General features: G+C 38.7%; 1 protein-coding gene across 1 annotated transcript in view; it reads right to left on the bottom strand.

Annotated features, from left to right (window-relative positions):
• Nucleotides 1-19,848, bottom strand: part of slco3a1a (solute carrier organic anion transporter family member 3A1a) — a 90,293-nt gene that overhangs the window by 3,865 nt on the left and 66,580 nt on the right. The window contains exons 5-7 of the mRNA XM_053501180.1: nt 8,543-8,707; nt 8,214-8,412; nt 7,156-7,324 (exon numbers count right to left, since the gene is read on the bottom strand). Coding sequence (XP_053357155.1) covers nt 7,156-7,324; nt 8,214-8,412; nt 8,543-8,707 — 533 coding nt within the window. The remainder of the gene's footprint in view (nt 1-7,155; nt 7,325-8,213; nt 8,413-8,542; nt 8,708-19,848) is intronic.

Raw genomic sequence — 19,848 nt, 5'->3', positions numbered from 1 at the left:
GATACATAATACTCGGGACTCGTAAACCAAGACTTGCTCGTTTTTCAAGTCAAAGTTTATTACAAATCTTTGCTCGTCTTGCAGAACACTCGCAAACCGCGTTACTTGCAATCCGAGGTTTCACTGCATATAGTAATTTACTTCAAATTTAATTTAATTCAAACTTAAAATAAAATATTCAAATATTTAAGATTTCATCTGTGAAAAATTAGAATTTAAGATTTCACTTTATTTGTGACTTCATGAGCTGTAACCCATAAGGATTAAAATAAAAACAAGAGAATGCTTGAAATATTTAAATTTTACAGTGGTTTCTAATTTATAAAATGCTCGGAACGTTTGTATTTTATCGTACACACCAACCTGTAAATGCTTCACTGTTTATCTTTTTGCCTAATGATCATTACTGGACTAATTTTTGCACTAATTCCTCAATTCTTGCTGCTGTTTTTAAAGAATGTTTACGTTTACCCACTACCTCAACACCATATTTTATGTTCTGTAACTGTTACGTTTACCCACTACCTCAACACCATATTTTTATGTTCTGTTATGTCGTGGTTGCGCACTGTCACTTTGTTGTTGCTCTTGTTTGCACATATGCACGTGCACTTTATGTTGTCTGTTAAAATAGTTATACTTAGCTAGTTAGTTTTTGTTAATTTATGTTGTAATTTATGTTAGGTCTCTCTGTCCTGTCTCTGCTAGCCAGTTAACTAGGCCTCTTGGTTAGCTAGTTTAGTGTCTCTGTTAATTTATGTTGTAAATTTATGTTGCATGTAGCACCTTGGTCCTGGAGGAACGTTGTTTCGTTTCACTGTATACTAACTGTATATGGTTGTAATGACAATAAAGCCTACTTGAACTTGAACTATTTTTATTATTAGAAAATTGTATGTAATGTTTTCATTACATGGATAATTAACAGGGAGGTTTAAGTCTGCTCTATCTTTACCATATTGCATTGTCTCTCAATGATTTAAAAATACTACAAGTGGGCCTCCGAGTGGCGCAGTGGTAAAGCGCTCCCCCTATCATACGGAGTTTGCTGGTTCGAACCTCTGATGCTTTTAACCTCTCACAGCCGGAGGCCTAGAGAGAGCTGATTTGCCGAGCTCTCTCGGGGGGAGGGATGAGAGTTACTCAGTGCTCCCACATTAATGATGGCTCTACAAGCCAATCAGGGGCGTCTGTGAGCTCGCGCAGGCGGAGGGATCGGATAGCGCTGTTTCTCTGTGTGTTACGCCGCCCCTAACGGTGTGTGAATGAGCAGTTCGGAAAAAAATGGTCGGTGTCGCCACGTGGACGAAACGTGTGGGTCGGTATGGGGCCCTCCCGACTGATTGGCGGTAGATGCTTAATGTGGGAGCCTCCAGTGACGGGGTGGAATTGGAAACCACTTAATTAGGGGAGAAAAAAAAATACTGCAAGTACTACATAAAATATTCACCAATAAAGTCATAATCTGCCTTGTGCCACGAGGAGTGAACTGCTGATATGATTGGCCATCCCCACTTGGTTAAAACAGCAGAGACTAGGGACTCAAAAAGAAATGTAGTGATTTATAGTGAAGTGGTATATTTATATGCTGTCTTATCTCGCTGTCCTGAGTTTTCTCAAGTTTGAAAAATTGAGCCTGTGGTTCTCTTTGAGTTATGCAGTCACAGCAAGGCCTAACAGAGTGCCTGCTTCCACTCTGCACAAGAGACTTATAGACCCTATCAATTATGTGGCTGTGATCATACTCACCTCTCTCCCTCTCTCCACCTCACTGTGCTGTGATCCTAGAATTATTTGGCAGATTTCTTCTTTGTAAAAGATAACAGTCTGTATCACCACCTGCTGTTTTGATGTTCCGCCCATTTGCAGACAAATCTGCCCCTTTGTGTAGAAATTGTGTATGAACATGACCAAAATCATTTGGTCTTAGGCTTCAAGACCACCAGGCTGCTCCAATTACTATGGAACTCATCAATTATTCCAACATTGAGCATAGTCTTAATCACAAACCATATTTTTGTTTTTTTTTTGTCACCACTGTCAAAAATACATCATCAAGGCCACATGCACAGGCATTACTATACGAGGGAAGAGAAATCAATTCAGCGCATGCGCCCAGCCACCGTTTTAAACTCCTAAAATCTTACCTACTATTGGTAAAACATCTCTGTAATTTTACTTCTCTTAAACATGTCCGAATCTGTGAAAAAAAAAAAAAAAAATTTGAGATGATGAGAGAGCGCTCGGCTGCTGATCTGGCATTTTGCTGCCAGTGGTCGCCGAATCGATTTCTCTTCCCTCGGATAGTAACGCCTGTGCATGTGGCCTTGGCGTAATTTCGCAATTCGTCCGTGAAACAGAGGAGTTGTAAAAGCGAGTTTTGTGTCTGTAAATGGTCAGAGTTGTATATTTCAGAGTTGTATTGTAACAAACACACAAAATCTCGTATCTGTAAGCTGTCGTGGCCGTAGATTTTGGAATTCAACTCAGACAAAAGACAGAATTACACCCCTTTTTTTTACGCACGAATATTTTTGACAGTGATTTTATTCCATATTAACAGCATGAATGATGTCAATGTACCATTACTCGACCCCTCGCAGAGAAGTACAGCAGACATTCATCACTCACCAGTGATGAAGTTAAATACTGTGATTAGTTAAATAAGGAAATTCTAGCCCGCTGTCCAGGTGTCTGGGCCAACAATCACATGACATCAACCTAGCACCCAAAGAATGAGGGGACAGTCATCAGCTTGTTGCTTATACATCCCAGCGGATGCGCTGCCATGCAGTCCTCTCCTGATTACATCTGTGCATGTAGATTGACAGGAAATTACTTTGGTGAAAGACCAATGGGGAAAGCATTCTATTAAATCAGGTGTCATGATTTAATAGAATGCTTACAAACTTACCTCTCCCTTTTATCATGGAGCTAAAAAAGCAGGGATTGCTATAGAAAAAAAAAAAAGAGATGCCAAGCTGCCTCTAAGCCTCATTGTCACCACCAGAAGCAGGACTCTCACTTCCATTCAGTGTGGTTGGCCCAGGATGACAGCACAGACACAGAGGCTGAAGGAAAGATAAACACCTTAAGATATATGTGAGATAAAGATACAGTATATGTGAGAAACTCTCCACAGGTGACAGGAGATGGCACTTCTGCCCAGCAGCATAAAAGCAGTTTTGGTTTAAAACACTGCTGGAGTCAAATGTGGGAGATCGAGGGAGAGGCTGGAGAAAGCGGTAACTCCAGGCACGCATAATACATTCACATTCATGGAGCGCGCCTCCATCATCTTCTAGTGGTGTCTTACGGCAAAGTAGACACTGTGATGCACCTGGCTTACTCTAACCCCATCGGCAGACATCATGGAGGAGACCAACACCATGGAGATAAAAGATTGCTCAAGGTGGAACTTAAAAAGGCCTGTCAAAGTTGCACCAAATGCCAGAAATTACACATCAGAAGTTGGCCTCTGTCCCGCTCATTCCACTACCCATCATTGGTGTGCAGTTTAAGCAGATTGGGATGGATGTGACGGCCTGCTCACAAAGTCAGCAAGGGGCCAAGAGTACATCTTGCCCATGGTAGACTATATTGCACGTTATCCCAAAACTGTCCCACTATGAAAGATGACTTTAAGCAAGGGAGCTGGTTCTCTTTTTTTGCCACGTGGGTCTACACAAGGAGATCCTCACAGACCAAGGTACTCCATTCATTTTTCTTTAATGAAAAATATTTGTCGGCTGTTGCAGGTCAAGCAGCTCATTACCTCTGTACCACCTCCAAACAGACAAACTCAAGCCAATCAGCAGAAAGCTGACAACCAGTCAGCACAGCCACGGTTGTTCCAGCCAGGTGACTGAATGCTCCTGTTAATACCCAATGCAACTGTTAGTTCCTGGCCTGTGGGCAAGGACCCCTCAATGTAATCAAATGAGTAGGGTCAGTGAACTACAGGTTGCAACAGTGGGGTAAGAGAAAAATCTCTGAACTGTATCATGTAAAATTTTTAAAAGGGTGGATAAAGCCACTGTCAGCTGTTTTAGCTTCTGCATCTCTTTCTTCCAAGCTGTTGGGACGTGACCTGGTCTAATGTGGAGAAGATCTCACGCCATCCAATCGCCAAGAGCTGAACGAGCTGGTAGATCAATTCCAGGACATTTTCCGTTCAGAATGATGAAGAACCAGTGCTGTATGTGGGACAGGAGCAGAGCAAAACATGGCAACACAGAGAGCCTCTACAGGTGCCATGGTGTCTTCTATTCGTCATACAACAATCTTAAAGCTGACGGGTGTGATGTGCATGCTCAGTGATGCTCAGAGTTTACATGCTCCTTATTTAACTAGGGAAAAAAAAAAAAAAAACACAGAGCATGCTCAGCACCATAACCAGCTCAGCCACACGCACAAGAGGGATGGATTGCACTAACCCACCTGGGTTGGCAGCTTGTCCTGGGAGTGTAGCTTACAATCTACTCTCCCATTTCCTCTCACTTTAGAGCCAGACTGCTCTGAAAATTCCCTTCCATGGGCACACTACCAGGAATTGGCTGCTGCCAAACCTCAACCACCTCCTTATCTTCAACCTCTGCCAGTGGCACTCATCAACCTGCTCTGAACAAGTGGTGTTATCACCAAAGGCTTAGGAACTGCACCCTCTGTACCTTCCTTCATGACTCTTATCTCCCCTTTCCCTCCATTTCTTGACCTTTTAGTTTAATAAAAGAGCATTTCTTTCACTTGCCTCCTGCCTTGAAATGTCTGTGTTTTGGTTTGGCCTGCTCAAAAGCTTTTTACAGGGTAAGGGATTTTGGAGTAAGGTCTAAATTATGAGTAACAAGGAGCATCTACCACAGTCCCATATGGAAATTTGATAACAACTGAGTAATCTTTTCCTTAGTTTGAATGTATCGTAAAATGCTGAAAAGAGTGCAGACAGGTTGGACACAAAAGCAGGGCATGATCAATTAGATCAATAAAATTTTATTTGTATAGCTCTTTTAACAATTGACATTGTTGCAAAGCAGCTTTACACAATCAAAAGAATTATTGAAGTTTGTATTGAATGTTAACGTGTATGAATCAAAATGAAAAAATTGTCCCTGATGAGCAAGCCGAGGACGATGGCAAAAGGGGCAAGGAAAACTCCTTGGGGTGGCAGTAGGAAAAAACCTTGAGAGGAGCCAGACTCAAAAAGGAACCCATCCTTATTTGGGTGATAACAGATAACAGTGATTGATCTGCAGTTCGGGTTGAATACAAGTGATTGAAATTATGCGAAAACACAGGGGGTGCAATAACAGAGGGAGTGCAATAACAGAGGGAGTGCAAAAACCATTTAGGTGCTTGCTGGCAGATTCCACACAGGGAAGAGGTTGAGAACCTCAACACAGTTTTAAAGAGAAAGAAATTAATAAGTGATTTTGTGAAATGGGGCAGCTGAAGATTTACCTGAGGAGCTGTAGGCTAACATGAGCATTAGTGTGTGTGTTTGGGTCAAGTGGGTACACCCGTAGGGCAACACTTTGTAGGAGGATTAAAGAACAAGTCATCAAAATTATCTCTGAAAGAGATTCCGATGGCCTTCACCCTCAAGTACTGAACAATGCAACAGTCAAGAAAGAGCTCCAAACGGTTGCACAAGGGCAGGGTATTAATGATTAAGTGGCATATTTGCAGTATCTTGTTCTCAGCGTTGGAACATAAGGATTTGCACCTGAAGGTCAACAAGTAGGTAAGAGTAGCCCAGTTCTCTAGTGCTAGCCAAACAAAGCCATAGCAGGAAAGTTATCTAATGTATTCACAAATATAAACATGGTCAGGTCAGACTCAGTTATAGTAGCATACCGGTATAGAAAGCACATGCTGATTTAATATTTAACAAAAATCACCACATAATTTCAGGGAACCCAGATTCAAGTTATAAAGATATACAAATACAAGTAGGCGCCACACTGAATAATTCAGAGAAGCAGATTGTGGCTTACTTGGTCAGTGTAACACAACAGGTAAAGTCAGCATTGCAAAAATCAGGACAGATCAGGCTTTCAAAAGCAAGGTTGCACAAACAAGATGGCTGCTGACAGCTGAAATCATAAACCATGACAATAAACTACCCTTAGTTATTTAAATATGTGCACGAGATATAAAATATTGATGATCCCAAAACCCCATCTCCAGGCAATGCTGGGCACATTCCACACCATGCCTCACAAACGCACCATGGGTTCATTTATATTAAAATTATCCTTGTTTTACCTGTAAGAATAAACTTACTGGTATAATTGGTTAAAAGAGATAATTGGTTTATCCCTTTTAACCAATTAAATAATGTTGGTTCTGTGCAATAAACTATGTAATTGCATAACACATCTAACCTCATCGTAATTCTTTCCCCAGCCGCGATCAGCAAAATACTTTGGAGTCAACTATGTCCCTTTGAGTCTATATCTTTATTTATCTTCATAAACTAAGCATAACAGGACTACCTATATTTTTTCTTTTTTAACGCCTAATTCTTTGAATAATGGGCCAGAATCATCTTTATTATTTTGGCCCACCCTGATGGGCCATGGAGTAAAAACAGGACACAAGCGGAGATGTGTTGGGCCGTAGCAGTCTCTGGAGTGTCCACCAGCTCTGAGCCTGCGAAAGAGCTTTGTAGCATAGCTGCTGCTTGATGTGAAGGATGGCAAAGCAGCTGATTATCTAGTTGTTTGAAGATGCTTCCATGTTATGGAGAGGCTTTCATACAATACATAAGGTTATCGAAAACCCAAGACGTAGGCAGAATTTAGGCTTGTGTTTATTTAGGATTAAATAGACTTGCAGCATTAAATATGTTTTCAAATTTGTCCACGTTATAACAATAACATTAGGTCAATACATGAATGCGCTTGTTCTTATGTGTTATTGTTTTTATTGTAACAACTCACAGATGGTGACACTTGTGTGGGATATGCTCATAATCTAAGACTAATACTAAACACATTTAAAGAAACGTTCTTATCACAAAGTAAAACTTAGCATCATTATAAAGAGGAAGGAGAGAGATAGAGACGAGAGAAATCCAACTTCCCCAAAAAATAAATGAGATAAAAAGTGGGACATGAAAGAATGAGTGTGGCACATAAAATAGTAATAAATAACCTGAGATGGTTGAGGAAGCACTCCAGTACTAATGGATCTTGTACAGCCAGCGAAGCAGGAGGACAGGTAGGTGACCCCGTTAGAGCCACAAACGGGGCTAATGGATGATGTGTAGCAGTTACAGTTACTAATGCAGGGAGCTTCTGGTGCTTGGCCTGGCTGCAGGGTTCTGTGCACACATACACACAAACACACAGACATACCATTAATATTTAAACATTAGCAGAGGCTTTACACATATTAATACAGATATTTACAGGCATATATAAAATATAACAGACTCACTAAAGCTTTTTTCCAATTATACACTGCCTAGCCAAAAAAAGTCACATACATTATTGTTCATTTGATCAACTTTATCTTTAATTACAGCACACACTGTTGGTGGCCAGTTTATGTCTGAAAATGATTCCTGACATGAAATACTCCTTCACAGTTTTAATCCTGGAATACAGTCTGTGCCATCAAGGAAAAGAAACTCCATAGATGCAATAACACGGTCATTCAGTGCACTGAAGTCATCAGCTGACTCGCTTTTAATGACACATAACATTGGTGAACATAGGCCTGACCAACTGCAGATCATAACACCTTCTCCAGAGGTTTGTACAGTATGCACTATGCATCATGGCTGCAATGATTCATGTGCTTCCCTTATTATCCTGGAATAGGGTTATTTTGGACTCTTTGGACCACATGGCCTTTTTCTATTGCTTCCAAGGCCAATCTTAATGCTCTCTAGGAAACTAAATAACCTATTGAACAAAGCTCAAATTTCTACTGGGGATTTTTTACAATGCAATTTCACAAAGCATTTAAGTGATCTCCATTCACAATTTTTTCTGACGTTAACGGATCATCATTATCCCTCCAGGTATTAATAATGTGTTTCTACAGCTCTTTACCCTATACCAGTCATCTCAGTAGTCGTTCTATTTGCTAGACATAGGCCAATAATTTGACCCTTTTGTAATGATGACATTTTTTTGGCTGGGCAGTATAATAAGTATGCATTGAGATAAACAACTCAAAAAAATAAATGAACTAGCCATGCTTACTCATTGACATATGCGACGGTTACACCGGCAACAGGGCTTGTATCACAGCCGAGAAAAAGGAAAGACACGTAGCACGCTGTGGAAATCAGGTTGACCAACATGGCCATCCGCACAGCACCCAGAGCACACAGATTCAGCTTCTTCACCAAAAGACCTCCCATAAAAATGCCCAGACATGCACATGGGATGGCTGTCATACCTGTAAGAAGCTAAGTTAATTCCTTTAATAACAATATTATTATTTTGGTTTGAACAAAATTTTATGTAAATAATACTCTTTGACTGCAGGCAAAGATCAACATAAGCAAGACATACAGTATCAGACATACCCAGAAGCTGATTGGCCGCGGTGGTTGTAAGATTAAACTGCTGCTCCAAGTACTTGCCCAAGAAGGCAGCAAAACCAGCAACTACAGCAATCTCCATACATGCAGCAAGGACAATACAGGTGAACACCGGGTTCGACAGCAGGTGTTTAGTCACCTTGGGAATCACTGGGCAGAAAGAAAAGTATGTATGTTTATTATAGTAGCTTCTGTGATGCTTTAACAAACTTTCTTCATTTTATCCAAAAATTATTCATGCCATCAATTTGCCATAAATCAATATGCCATAAATAATGCAAAAACTTATATGTAATCTCTACTGTTTCCTTCATTTTCTTAAGAGAGCCTTTCATTATCTCAGAAAACTTTGCACACATGTTACAAATCTAAAAACTATGTTAAAAAAACCTGGCGAGATTCTATGCTTGGTGTGGAATTATGAAAAAAAAAATCGTAACTATAGTATAGAGCCCTCCTTTATTATCAGTTTATCATTCGTTATACCATGTAGTCACATATGTAGTGGGAAAGTAGTAATCTAGGGAGCAGAAGGGAGTATTTTAATGACACATCAAAATTCTAATGTTTTGAATCAAAATTTGATTAAGCAAAAGATAATGTACAGTAGCTCCAGTTAAAAGAAAAATAACTAAAGAGAAATGAGCTTGCTTCGAGGTATAATGATTTCATGGACCACTCGAAAACTAGAATGTAAAATGCGTCAAACTAAATTAGTAGTATTTCAAACAGCATGGAAGGAGAGCATGTTTAACTATAAACAAAAAAAAAATTGTAGTATTGCTAGAGCGACATCTCTCATCTTATACATCTTATAAGATAATAAACCAAGATTCCAATATAATACAGTAGCAAAATTAACTAGGAAAAGGACTACCATTAAAACATGCACACAAATACCATGTAGTAGCGTGGACATCATAATTGTTTTTCAATAACTTAAAAAAAAAAAAAAGGATAAAAACAAAAACAGACGACCAATTTTAGGCTTTAAACCAGAAAATTTAATAAACATTGATTCTGTAATCAAAAATGATCAGATAATTTTTATTTATATTTTAGAGTTATATTTTAAAAAGACTGAAATAATGTCACTTATCCCGTTATTAGAGTCATCAACCTACATAATAGAACATATATCAACACTTTTTTTTAAAATAGATGATGCCAGAAATAAATGTACCTCTTTTTAAAAATAGCCACCTCTTTACCTTGCAATGGCTATGTTACTAAATCATTTAGGCCCATAATTAAAAAACCTTTCTTGACTACTGTCAGTTGACCAACTACAGGACACTATCCTAGAAAAGGCAGCTATGCTCATAGTAATAACTTTATTATGATTTCGGCCTCATCATAGCACAGAGACAGCACTGGTTAAAGAGGTTAATGACTATTGAGTGATCTCTTTCACACACCTACATGATATTGCACTTAATATTGGATAATGCATTTTGGACTATGTACATACATTGACATCAGCTTCTTTACTTTTCCATATTTTTCCATATTTTGGGGAAAATTATTGCTTTACTTATTGCCATAATTAACTCCTTTAATGTACCAAAGGGAAAAATATCCTACTTTGTTGTACCGAAAAAAAACAAAAAACTCTGGTGTAGCTTATCTTAATAAGCTCTTTCTGTAATAGCCCATATAAGTAAAGCAAAATTTATTAATCATATTTAAGGTATATATATCTTTTTTACATCAGGGACTGTAACTTAACTTCCTAAATAATACTGTAGCAAAATTATCTAGGAAAAAGACTACCATTAAAACATGCACACAAATACTATGTAGTAGTGTGGATATCATAATTTTTTGCAATAAAAAAAAAAAAAACCAGATTTAAAGGAAGGATTTAAAACCAGAAAATTTAATAAACATTGATGCTGTAATCTAAATAAATCAATGACCTGACTGGTACAAGTTAATGACTTCCTATTGGCCTTTCATCAGGGTTTTGTGTCCTTGCTTGTGTTACTTGACCTTAGTGCAGTTTTGACAACCTTGCTAGATTAGAAAATGTGAAGTTAAGAGAATGGCCCTCTCCAGGCTCAGGTCTTATTTGACTGATCATCATCAGTTTGTGACTATTTTACATTTATTAAAATAAAGTTTGATGTTCCACAGGGTTCTGTTTTAGGCCCAATGCAGTTTTATCTATACATGCTTCCTCTGGTCAACATATTTTGTAAGCATGGTATTTGTTTGCATTGTTATGTTTCTACTTTTATTGCTTAATAAAGTTGAGGAATGTGTGGAGGACATTAGACACTGGTTGCTTATTAACTTCCTTCTACTTAAATCTGATGGTACAAAAGTAATAAGACCATATCCTGCTATTTGTAAGCTTTCTGTTCAACTCTGGATATCCCTTCTGTTTCATCAGTAAAAAATCTTGGTGTGACTATTTATTCTATAGATGCAATAACATCTACATGAGTTTTTTATTTGAAGCTCATGTAGACAATGATGCAAGGATACTATTATTTCATCTCAAAAATATTGTTAAGATAAGTTAACTAGTTGCATAAACAAGCCCCAGTTAGTACAAAATGCAGCAACCCGGAGTCCTCACTAAAACCAGAAGAGCACATCATCCCTATCTATTGCACATTGCATTGGTTTCCCGGAAAATGTATTAAAATTTTTTACTATTGATCTATAAAGCACTAACTCTTCTCACAGTGAAGTGAACTGCTAATGGGAAAACTGGGTACTGGGAAAAAGGATCAGATCCAGGGGACTCATAAACGCAGAGTATTATGGTGAACTGGGATGTTTGGATGTTGGACCCCTTCTGTCCCTGCTTCTGACTGGATTTCTTTTTGTATGAAACCCTCTGATTCTCTGTTGAGCATGGCACTGATGCATGTGGTGAGTTGGGATAGTTCAATTTGACCATAAAGATGCTTGTAGTTGTACTCTAATTAATTGTGACTGCAGTGACTCAATAGTTCAGTTAATATGAACATACAATGGACTTGAAAAGTATTCAGATACCTTTAAAATTTTCACTCTTTATTAAAATTTTCATAATATTGCAGCCATTTGCTAAAGTCTTTTAAGTTTATTTTTTTCCTCATTAATGTATACATAGCACCTTATATTGACAAAGAAACACAGATTTGTTGACATTTTTGCAGATTTGTTAAAAAAGAAAAACTAAAATATCACATGGTCCTAAGTATACAGAACCGTTGCTCTGACACTGTCCTTTTCTTCTGATTATCCTTGACATGGTTCTAGACCTTTATTTGAGTCCAGCTTTTAGAACTTGGAAACAAAATAGCCTACATGGGCCTAGGTTTTCAAAACAAACCATAAAATGTTTTTTCAAATGCCATAGACTAATCCAACCATTGATAGGTCTCCTTCACTCCAAACCAGTGATTATCACGCAGGAGAAGAAATTTTTCAAAACGTGCATCTGATAGTCGGTTCCTCATGTGGGTAAGGACAAGACTTCCCAGACTAAAAATCCTCTCCACAGGCGCACTGGATGGTATTAGAGTATTGAGCTGTGCAAAAATGTTCATGATCATGGGAAATTTGTTCAAAAAATCCATCTGGACACCTGACTTAAGATAGCCTGTGATTTCTGTGTCTACCAAGTCCATCACTGTGTGGCTGTCCTCTGTGTCAAATGAAAAAAAGTCACCCTCTGTGTCTCCTTTTGCAACAGGTGCAGGCCGAGGTAGTTCTTGAGGTGGTTTCTCAGAAGCGAGGGAACGGCATTCAGCAGAGAGAAGCATCTTTGTATAGTCCTTTTTAGCTTCTTTCCTTATCCAATGCACCTTGAATTTAGGAATGGTTACTGCAGCCAGTGGGGCCTCCTTACTGTCCAGCATCGATGCGAACCATGTCTTGACGGCCTAAAATATACAGTATATATATATATATATATATATATATATATATATTCCAATTTTCTCCCCAATATTAGTCGTAGCCAATTAAGGCTACAACTACCACTCAGTTGGGAGGGCGAAGACCATCCCGTGTTTGCTCACGCACCATTAGAGTAACACACTGGGAGGAAAACGCTAGCCGCTCCTCTTCCGAGCTCACAGACGCCCCTGATTGGCTGTAGAGCCGTGATTAATGTGGGAGCGCAAAAACCTCTCATCCCTCCCCGCTAAGAAAGCTTGGCCAATCAGCTCTCTCTGTGCCTCCGGCTGTGAGAAGAAAACAGCATCACCCGGGGTTCGAACCAGCGATGATGGGGCGAGCGCTTTACCACTGCGTCACTCGGAGGCCAATATACAGTTTATTTTATATCACAACACTTAAACAAAAATGTACCCTATGTGCAGTGTGTATGTGTTATTTAAATTAGGCATTAAATTTAAATGTCGAGATTCGAACAGTACTGTAACTGTGTTGTTTGGACCAAAAATGCTAATGAGCTAGTAAGCATAACAAAAATACATTTACCTTGAGTATGACATCAGGCTGGCCAGATGTCAGAAGAGAGAGTTTGTCCTTTAGCCCTATTGTTTTAACCATCAGGGTTGTAAGTGTTGACAGGAGAGCTCCATAAAAGCAATTATCCTCCCCTTGAAGAATATCCAAAGCCATTTCCAGCAGGTTCATAACCATACAGTACTCTTCTACTAAGTATAGTATAAGGTTGAATAAATTTAGTGTGCTGTCATTTCCATAAAACTCTTGTTAGTGGTCCACAGGTCCACTGTGGTGAAAACGTATTTCAAACTCCCAAATCTCTTTTTTAGTTCTATCTCCATGTCCGAGTAAGCTATGTCGAGGTAGGAAGCAAATGTTTTTCTTAGGCACTGTTCCCCCCCTTGTTACCTGTCACAGGAATTTTGTAGTAGGAATTTTAAAATAGTCTTACGAAAAGTTGTAGACTCCACAGTTGGCAATGGTAACATCTCTTTTTAACATGATACAAGATCATTAATCTCCCTCTGAGTAACTGCTTCACTGTAGCACCACAGGCAGCATCCTCCTCCTCTTCGGGCCTTGCAGCCACCACAAGTGCTGTTGAATGGTGCTAAGCGTTCAGGTGCTTCTTTAAATTCAAAGTGGAGTTGCTCGCAGTGGACAGACTCTTGGTGCACTGACATAACTTGCATTTTACTGTAATATTTTTGCCCTTATTGTCTCTTACAAATTTAAAAATAAAGTGAATATTTTCACGAAGTAAACGCTGTCCCTGCCATCTCTTTCTGCAACTCCCGGAATTGTCGCACACGCACATTGATATTACTGTAGCATGCAGTGAGTAGTGCCTGCTAACGTGCTCATAATCCAAATCACTGAGATATGAAAGCAAATTTCCGGGGGGGAAGAAAACGGGAGGGTGGGGGCAGTATTGTTACACACACGGAGGTACTGCTGTCTGGCTTACGGAGTACGTAATTTAAGTAACGGATAAAATTTTTGAACATATAACTAAATAACAATACTTCAATGGCGGACCTAACGCGTTAGATTACTCATTACATCAAAAAAGTAATCAGAGTACTCTAACGCGTTACTTTGTAATGCGTTACGCCCAACACTGCCAAGGAAAAGGAGGGCAGGAGGGTGGGTATGTTCAGTTTATGCAGGAGACAGGATCTTATACAACTGGGAAAGGAACACACTAACAAAGGAGATCAGAGTTTCTCTGGATCTGGAGAATTGCGGAGCCGAGTCGGGCGGTGGATACTTAAGACATGCTTGAGTCCAACAGGAGGGATGTAGGACCTGTCTGGGGAAGAAACAAGAGTGTGTGTCTTTAAAATCGAGACCGGAATGCTGCCCTTTGATTGCTGCAACAAGGACAGGCACAAGCTCACTGCAGTGGAGTTTCTCAAGGGGAGTTTGATGTTCCACAGGGTCCAGTTTTAGGCCCACTGTTTTTTTCTCTTTACATGCTTTCTCTGGGCAACATAATTCGTAAGCAAGGTATTAATTTTCATTGTTATTCTGATGACACAGTAATACGTCTCAGCAAAACCAGATGAGAAAAATCAGCTCACCATAAATAAGTGGTGTATGCAGGACAAAAGAGACTGCTTGATTCTGATGAGACAGAAGTTCTAGTCATAGGACCACATGCAGATAGAAGCCAGCGTTTTGATCACACTGGTAACTTTAAATAGTCTTTTTGTCCTATCAATTTTAATAGTAAAAGACCTCAGTGTGACTATAGATTCCAGCCTTTCATTTGAAGCTCATGTAGATATTACCAGGATAGCGTTTGTTCACCTCAGAAATATTGCCAAGATAAGAAATATAACGTCACTAAACAATGCAGAAAAGCTAGTTCATGCTTTTATCACCTCTAGGTTGGACTGTTATAACGCCATAAGTGAATAAATAAGCCTAAGTAAGTTCAGAATGCAGCGGTGAGAGTCCTCACTACAACCCGAAAAGCACATCATTTCTATCTTATCCACACTGCATTAGCTCCCTGTGAAATTCTCACAAAGGACTCCCGTCAAAGGAGAGCTGGGAAGGGGTGATCAGGCCATCCTCTGAGAAAAAAACCATCACGAGTGAACCGTGCAGGAGCTGCTGCCCACGTGGGCACACACTGCCACTCTGCCCGCCCACTTCTCACCAGCAAGTGCCCGCATGACAAAGGGGCACTGCCCACAGACACACCTTCACGCACATGCACACCTTCACTTCTTTCCTTTCTTTCCCCTTTATTCCAAATAAAATTTGCCCTTTTTTGTAAGGCCTCGTCTCATGTTTGTGGTTTTGGCACTGCCCGTGTGCCAAACTTGCTACACTCCCAGGACCTGAAGTGGAACAATCACTTCGACTTCATTGGTAAACAGGCCCAGCAGAGGTGGTATTTCCTTTGCCAGCTGAGTTCTAATTAGTCGTCACTAAATCTGTCCTGTGCACTCAATAACTATCGGGTTTGGCAGCTCTAAGTCAGACTTTTGAAGACTAAACTTCTTAGACTGCTAAAATGATTATTAGAGCTCCCCTGCCCACCTATCAAGACCTGTATACCTCCAGAGTAAAGAAAAGGTCTCATAAAATCAATTTGTAGCCCTCAAATCCAACCATCTTCTCTTTAAACCTTTGCCTTCTGGTCGGCACTACAGAGCTAACACCAAGATAGCAAGGCACAAGAACAATTCCCCCCCATATGCGCAATATTATTAGGTGCAATACTCACTGACATTACCCCACATCCTATTCCATTTCTTGTTAAGATTTTTGTTATTTGTTTAATATATTGTGTGTTGTAATCATCTCTGGAAGCTTCTTTTACCAAACTAATTCCTTGAATGTGCAAACGAGCTTGGTTGAAAAGTTCTTTAAAAGATACAGATTCTGAACAGATTCTGAAATGACCCTACTTAAGCTGAGCTTCATGAATTCCAAAGGGCACTTGTGCTTCAACAGAAAGTTGGGGCCAGAGAAGAAGGCCAATCAGACCAAGGCCATGTCCACACGTAGCTGGGTATTTTTAAAAATGCAGATTTTTCTCTGCGTTTTGGCCTTTTATCCATAAGAAAACGCAGTTTTGTCGTTGAAAATGGAGCATTTGAAAAACTCCTTCCAAAGTGAATATTTTCAGAATAAAATTAAAAAAAATTCAGTGGTGTTATGTGGACAGGGGAAACAAATATTTTGGCTTTTTGTAACACCACTTTTTGTGTGCCGATGGTGTCATGATTGATAAGGGATGCTCCTAACAGCACTTAACAGGGTGTTTCACATTTCATTTCAATCAAGATATTTTTAACACATTGGTTGTGCGGACAGAACAAAAAATAAATAAATATATAAAATAAAATAAAAAACAAGTAGAAAATACCTGTTTTAAAAATACCCGGCTGCGTGTGGGCATGGCCCAAAATTGAGACATCTGTCACATCCGCTGGCCTTAGCTTTATGAAAACCTAAACAATTTAAACTATTATGTTTTAAGAAAAATGTTTATATTTTTTACAGAAGGCACAGGTCTTTTCTACATCTTACATTCTGCAAATGTCTTTCTGAACTTATGACATCTACAACAGGATAGAAACCACCTGCACAGAAGACTCAGCAAAAACACAATAGTAACACTAGACATCACTAAATGTTGAATGCTTGAATTTGTCTAAGGCGTCATAAAATTAGGATCACAAATACACGATTCTTACATATGACGCTGACTGTCATGTGCCTATAGAAATACTGTATGTGTATTCATTATTTATGACCAGGAAAAAATTTTATTTGTGCAAAATCTCATTGGTCAGCATAACTGTTGAATATTTTAAAAATTATTATTAGTTATTTTAAAATAATTACTCTCTCTTACTGGATTTAATAAAAGTTTGGCTACCCATAGCTCCCGAAAGATTCCTTGATATGTTTCATTCAGTCCTTGTAGGTATGTTCTCAGCCCAGCCCTACAAGGACTGAGTTTGTGAGCCAAAAAAAGAAAATAGAGCAAGGGTAAAAGTTGCCAGAAGAACTCATTCTTCAGCACAGTCAGTAAAAGCCAGCAGCTGCTTTACTTACAGGACTGTGTAAAAGTCTTGGGTATATGCGGAAAAAAAAAAAAATAAAAAATAAATTATATATATATATATATATATATATATATATATATATATATATATATATATTTAATGTGAAAACTTCAAAGCTTGAAAATAATCAGTAGAATTAGATACATATTTGTGTAGTATTATAAGTAAAACAGCTGGGAGATTTTACTGATTACGATGAATAATATGCAAGAGTTTTCCTGATAATCTTGTCATACTAACTCCGCTTTGGCTTGAAAATTATGGACAAAATTATGGATTTTTTAAAAATACAGTTTTTAATTTTTTTTTTAATGTATGGCATCATGTAATTAAGAAACAACAACAGTAGTCAACGTTTACAGCACCTCAGATTAAAGCCTAATTAATAATAATTAGCACACTTTATTTATAATGCACTTTATATTTGAAGCAAATCGCAAAGTAATTAGAGCATAAGTAAATAACTGTTCAAAGCATTGTTTTACAATGTATAAATAAATAAAATCATGAAATACCATGTAGTTGGATAGTGGGTCCAAATTTTTGACATGTAGCTATGACATTTTTACTAAAGAGAATATGGTGCCTAAGACTTTTGAACAGTACTGTACATGTCACATACAGGTCTAGAAGAAATAAAATTAGGCAAAAAATTGAGGTTTTAAAACCGAACAATGTAATTGATGCAGATGTTAATCTAGCCATGTCAGATCAGAACCTAGAATACTTTACTCCCCTTGAAGAGAATGAACTAATTTCACTCATCTCTTCTTCAAATTCATCAACCTGTATATTAGATCCTGTACCGACACATTTTCTTAAACAGATAGTACCAGCAATAACAGAACCCCTGTTGAGAATAATTAATTCTTCACTCAGCATTGGTTATGTTCCAAAATCTTTTAAATTAGCAGTTATCAAACCAATAATTAAGAAACCTGACCTCGACCCCTGTCAGCTGTCCAGTTACAGGCCAATATCAAACCTCCTCTTTATCTCTAAGATTCTGGAAAAGATAGTAGCGGAGCAGCTATGCTCATATATACATAGAAATGGCATACATGAACTGTATCAGTCAGGATTTAGGCCTCATCACAGTACAGAGACAGCACTCGTTAAAGTAGTAAATGGCATTCTATTGGCCTCTGATCAGGGTTGTGCTTGTATTACTTGACCTCAGTGCAGCTTTTGACACCGTTGATCACGCTATTCTTCTTCACAGATTAGAAAATGTAGTAGAAATTAAGGGTACAGCCCTCTCCTGGCTCAGATCCTATCTGACCCATCGTTATCAGTATGTAGACTTAAATGGTGATTATTCTGCATGTTCTCTAGTGGAGTTTGGCGTTCCGCAGGGTTCAGTTTTAGGTCCACTGCTTTTTTCCCTTTACATGCTTCCTCTGGGCAACATAATCCGTATGCATGGTATTAGTTTTCATTGTTATGCTGACGATACACAGTTATATGTCTCAGCATAGGACCGCATACAGCTAGGAGTAAAATTTTAGATCACACCGTAACTTTAGATGGCCTTTCTGTTCCATCAAATGCAACAGTGAAAGACCTTGGTGTGATTATTGATTCCAGCCTTCATTTGAAGCACATGTAGATAATATTACCAGGATAGCATTCTTTCACCTCAGAAATATTGCCAGGATAAGAAATTTATTGTCGCTAAACGATGCAGAAAAACTAGTTTTAAAAAAACTAACCTCTAGGTTGGACTATTGTAATGCCTTACTATCTGGTTGTTCAGCTAGATGCATAAATAAGCTTCAGCTAGTCCAGAATGCAGCAGCTAGAACCAGAAGATATGAGCACATCACCCCTATCTTATCTTCACTCCATTGGCTCCCTGTGAAATTTCGCATTGATTTTAAAATACTACTCTTGACATATAAAGCATTAAATGGTCTCGCGCCGCAGTACCTGAGCGAACTGCTAGTGTCTTACGATTGCCATGCCTACTTCGATCAAAGGATGCAGGCTGCTTGTCAGTACCGCGTATTATGAAAAATACAGCTGGGGGCAGAGCTTTTTCTTACAAAGCCCCAAAATTATGGAATAGTCTTCCAAATAGTGTTCGCGACTCAGACACAGTCTCAGTGTTTAAGTCCAGGCTAACAACCTATTTATTTAGCCAAGCATTTTTATAAATAGATTTGCCATAGGTAAAGGAGCAGATCTGGGGGACTCATGGACGTAGAGTATTGTGGTGAACTGGTATGTTTGGATGCTGTCTTCCTCACTCTCATTGATCACTCAGGTTTGCTGACGGTGAGGTGATTGTTTGCTTTACATCTCAGGAAGCCCTCATGTTTGTGTTTCCTTCTGGCTAAAAGTTACCCAACAGCAATGCGAAAAACTGGTGAAGAGCATGCCAAAATGCATGAAAGCTGTAATTGCCAATTTGGTTATTCCACCAAATAGGATAAGAAGATTGAGAACTGCTTTCAATTGAGGCATTTACATTTGGAATCAGTTGCTGTACTGTCAGATTGCTATAATCAATGGAAATTCTGATTTTTCCATATGAACATATACTTCTGTTGATCAAATAAGTTGTAAAAGTAACAAAAATTGAAGACATTTACAAGATCAAAAATAATCCTAAAGCATATCACCTTAGCTGTAAAGCATAGTAAAGGTATGCCCCTTGTATGTCTTATTGGGCATGATGAATTGAGTTGATTACAGATAGATCTTCTCAGAATTAATGACATTTTGCAGATGCTAGTTTATATTGCATATGGACAACAACCTAAAGCATACCTCAGAAGCAGCCAA

This window comes from Clarias gariepinus, chromosome 7 (genome assembly GCF_024256425.1).
Source record: "Clarias gariepinus isolate MV-2021 ecotype Netherlands chromosome 7, CGAR_prim_01v2, whole genome shotgun sequence".
Lineage (NCBI taxonomy): Eukaryota > Metazoa > Chordata > Actinopteri > Siluriformes > Clariidae > Clarias > Clarias gariepinus.
This window is presented reverse-complemented; position numbering and strand designations above follow the sequence as displayed.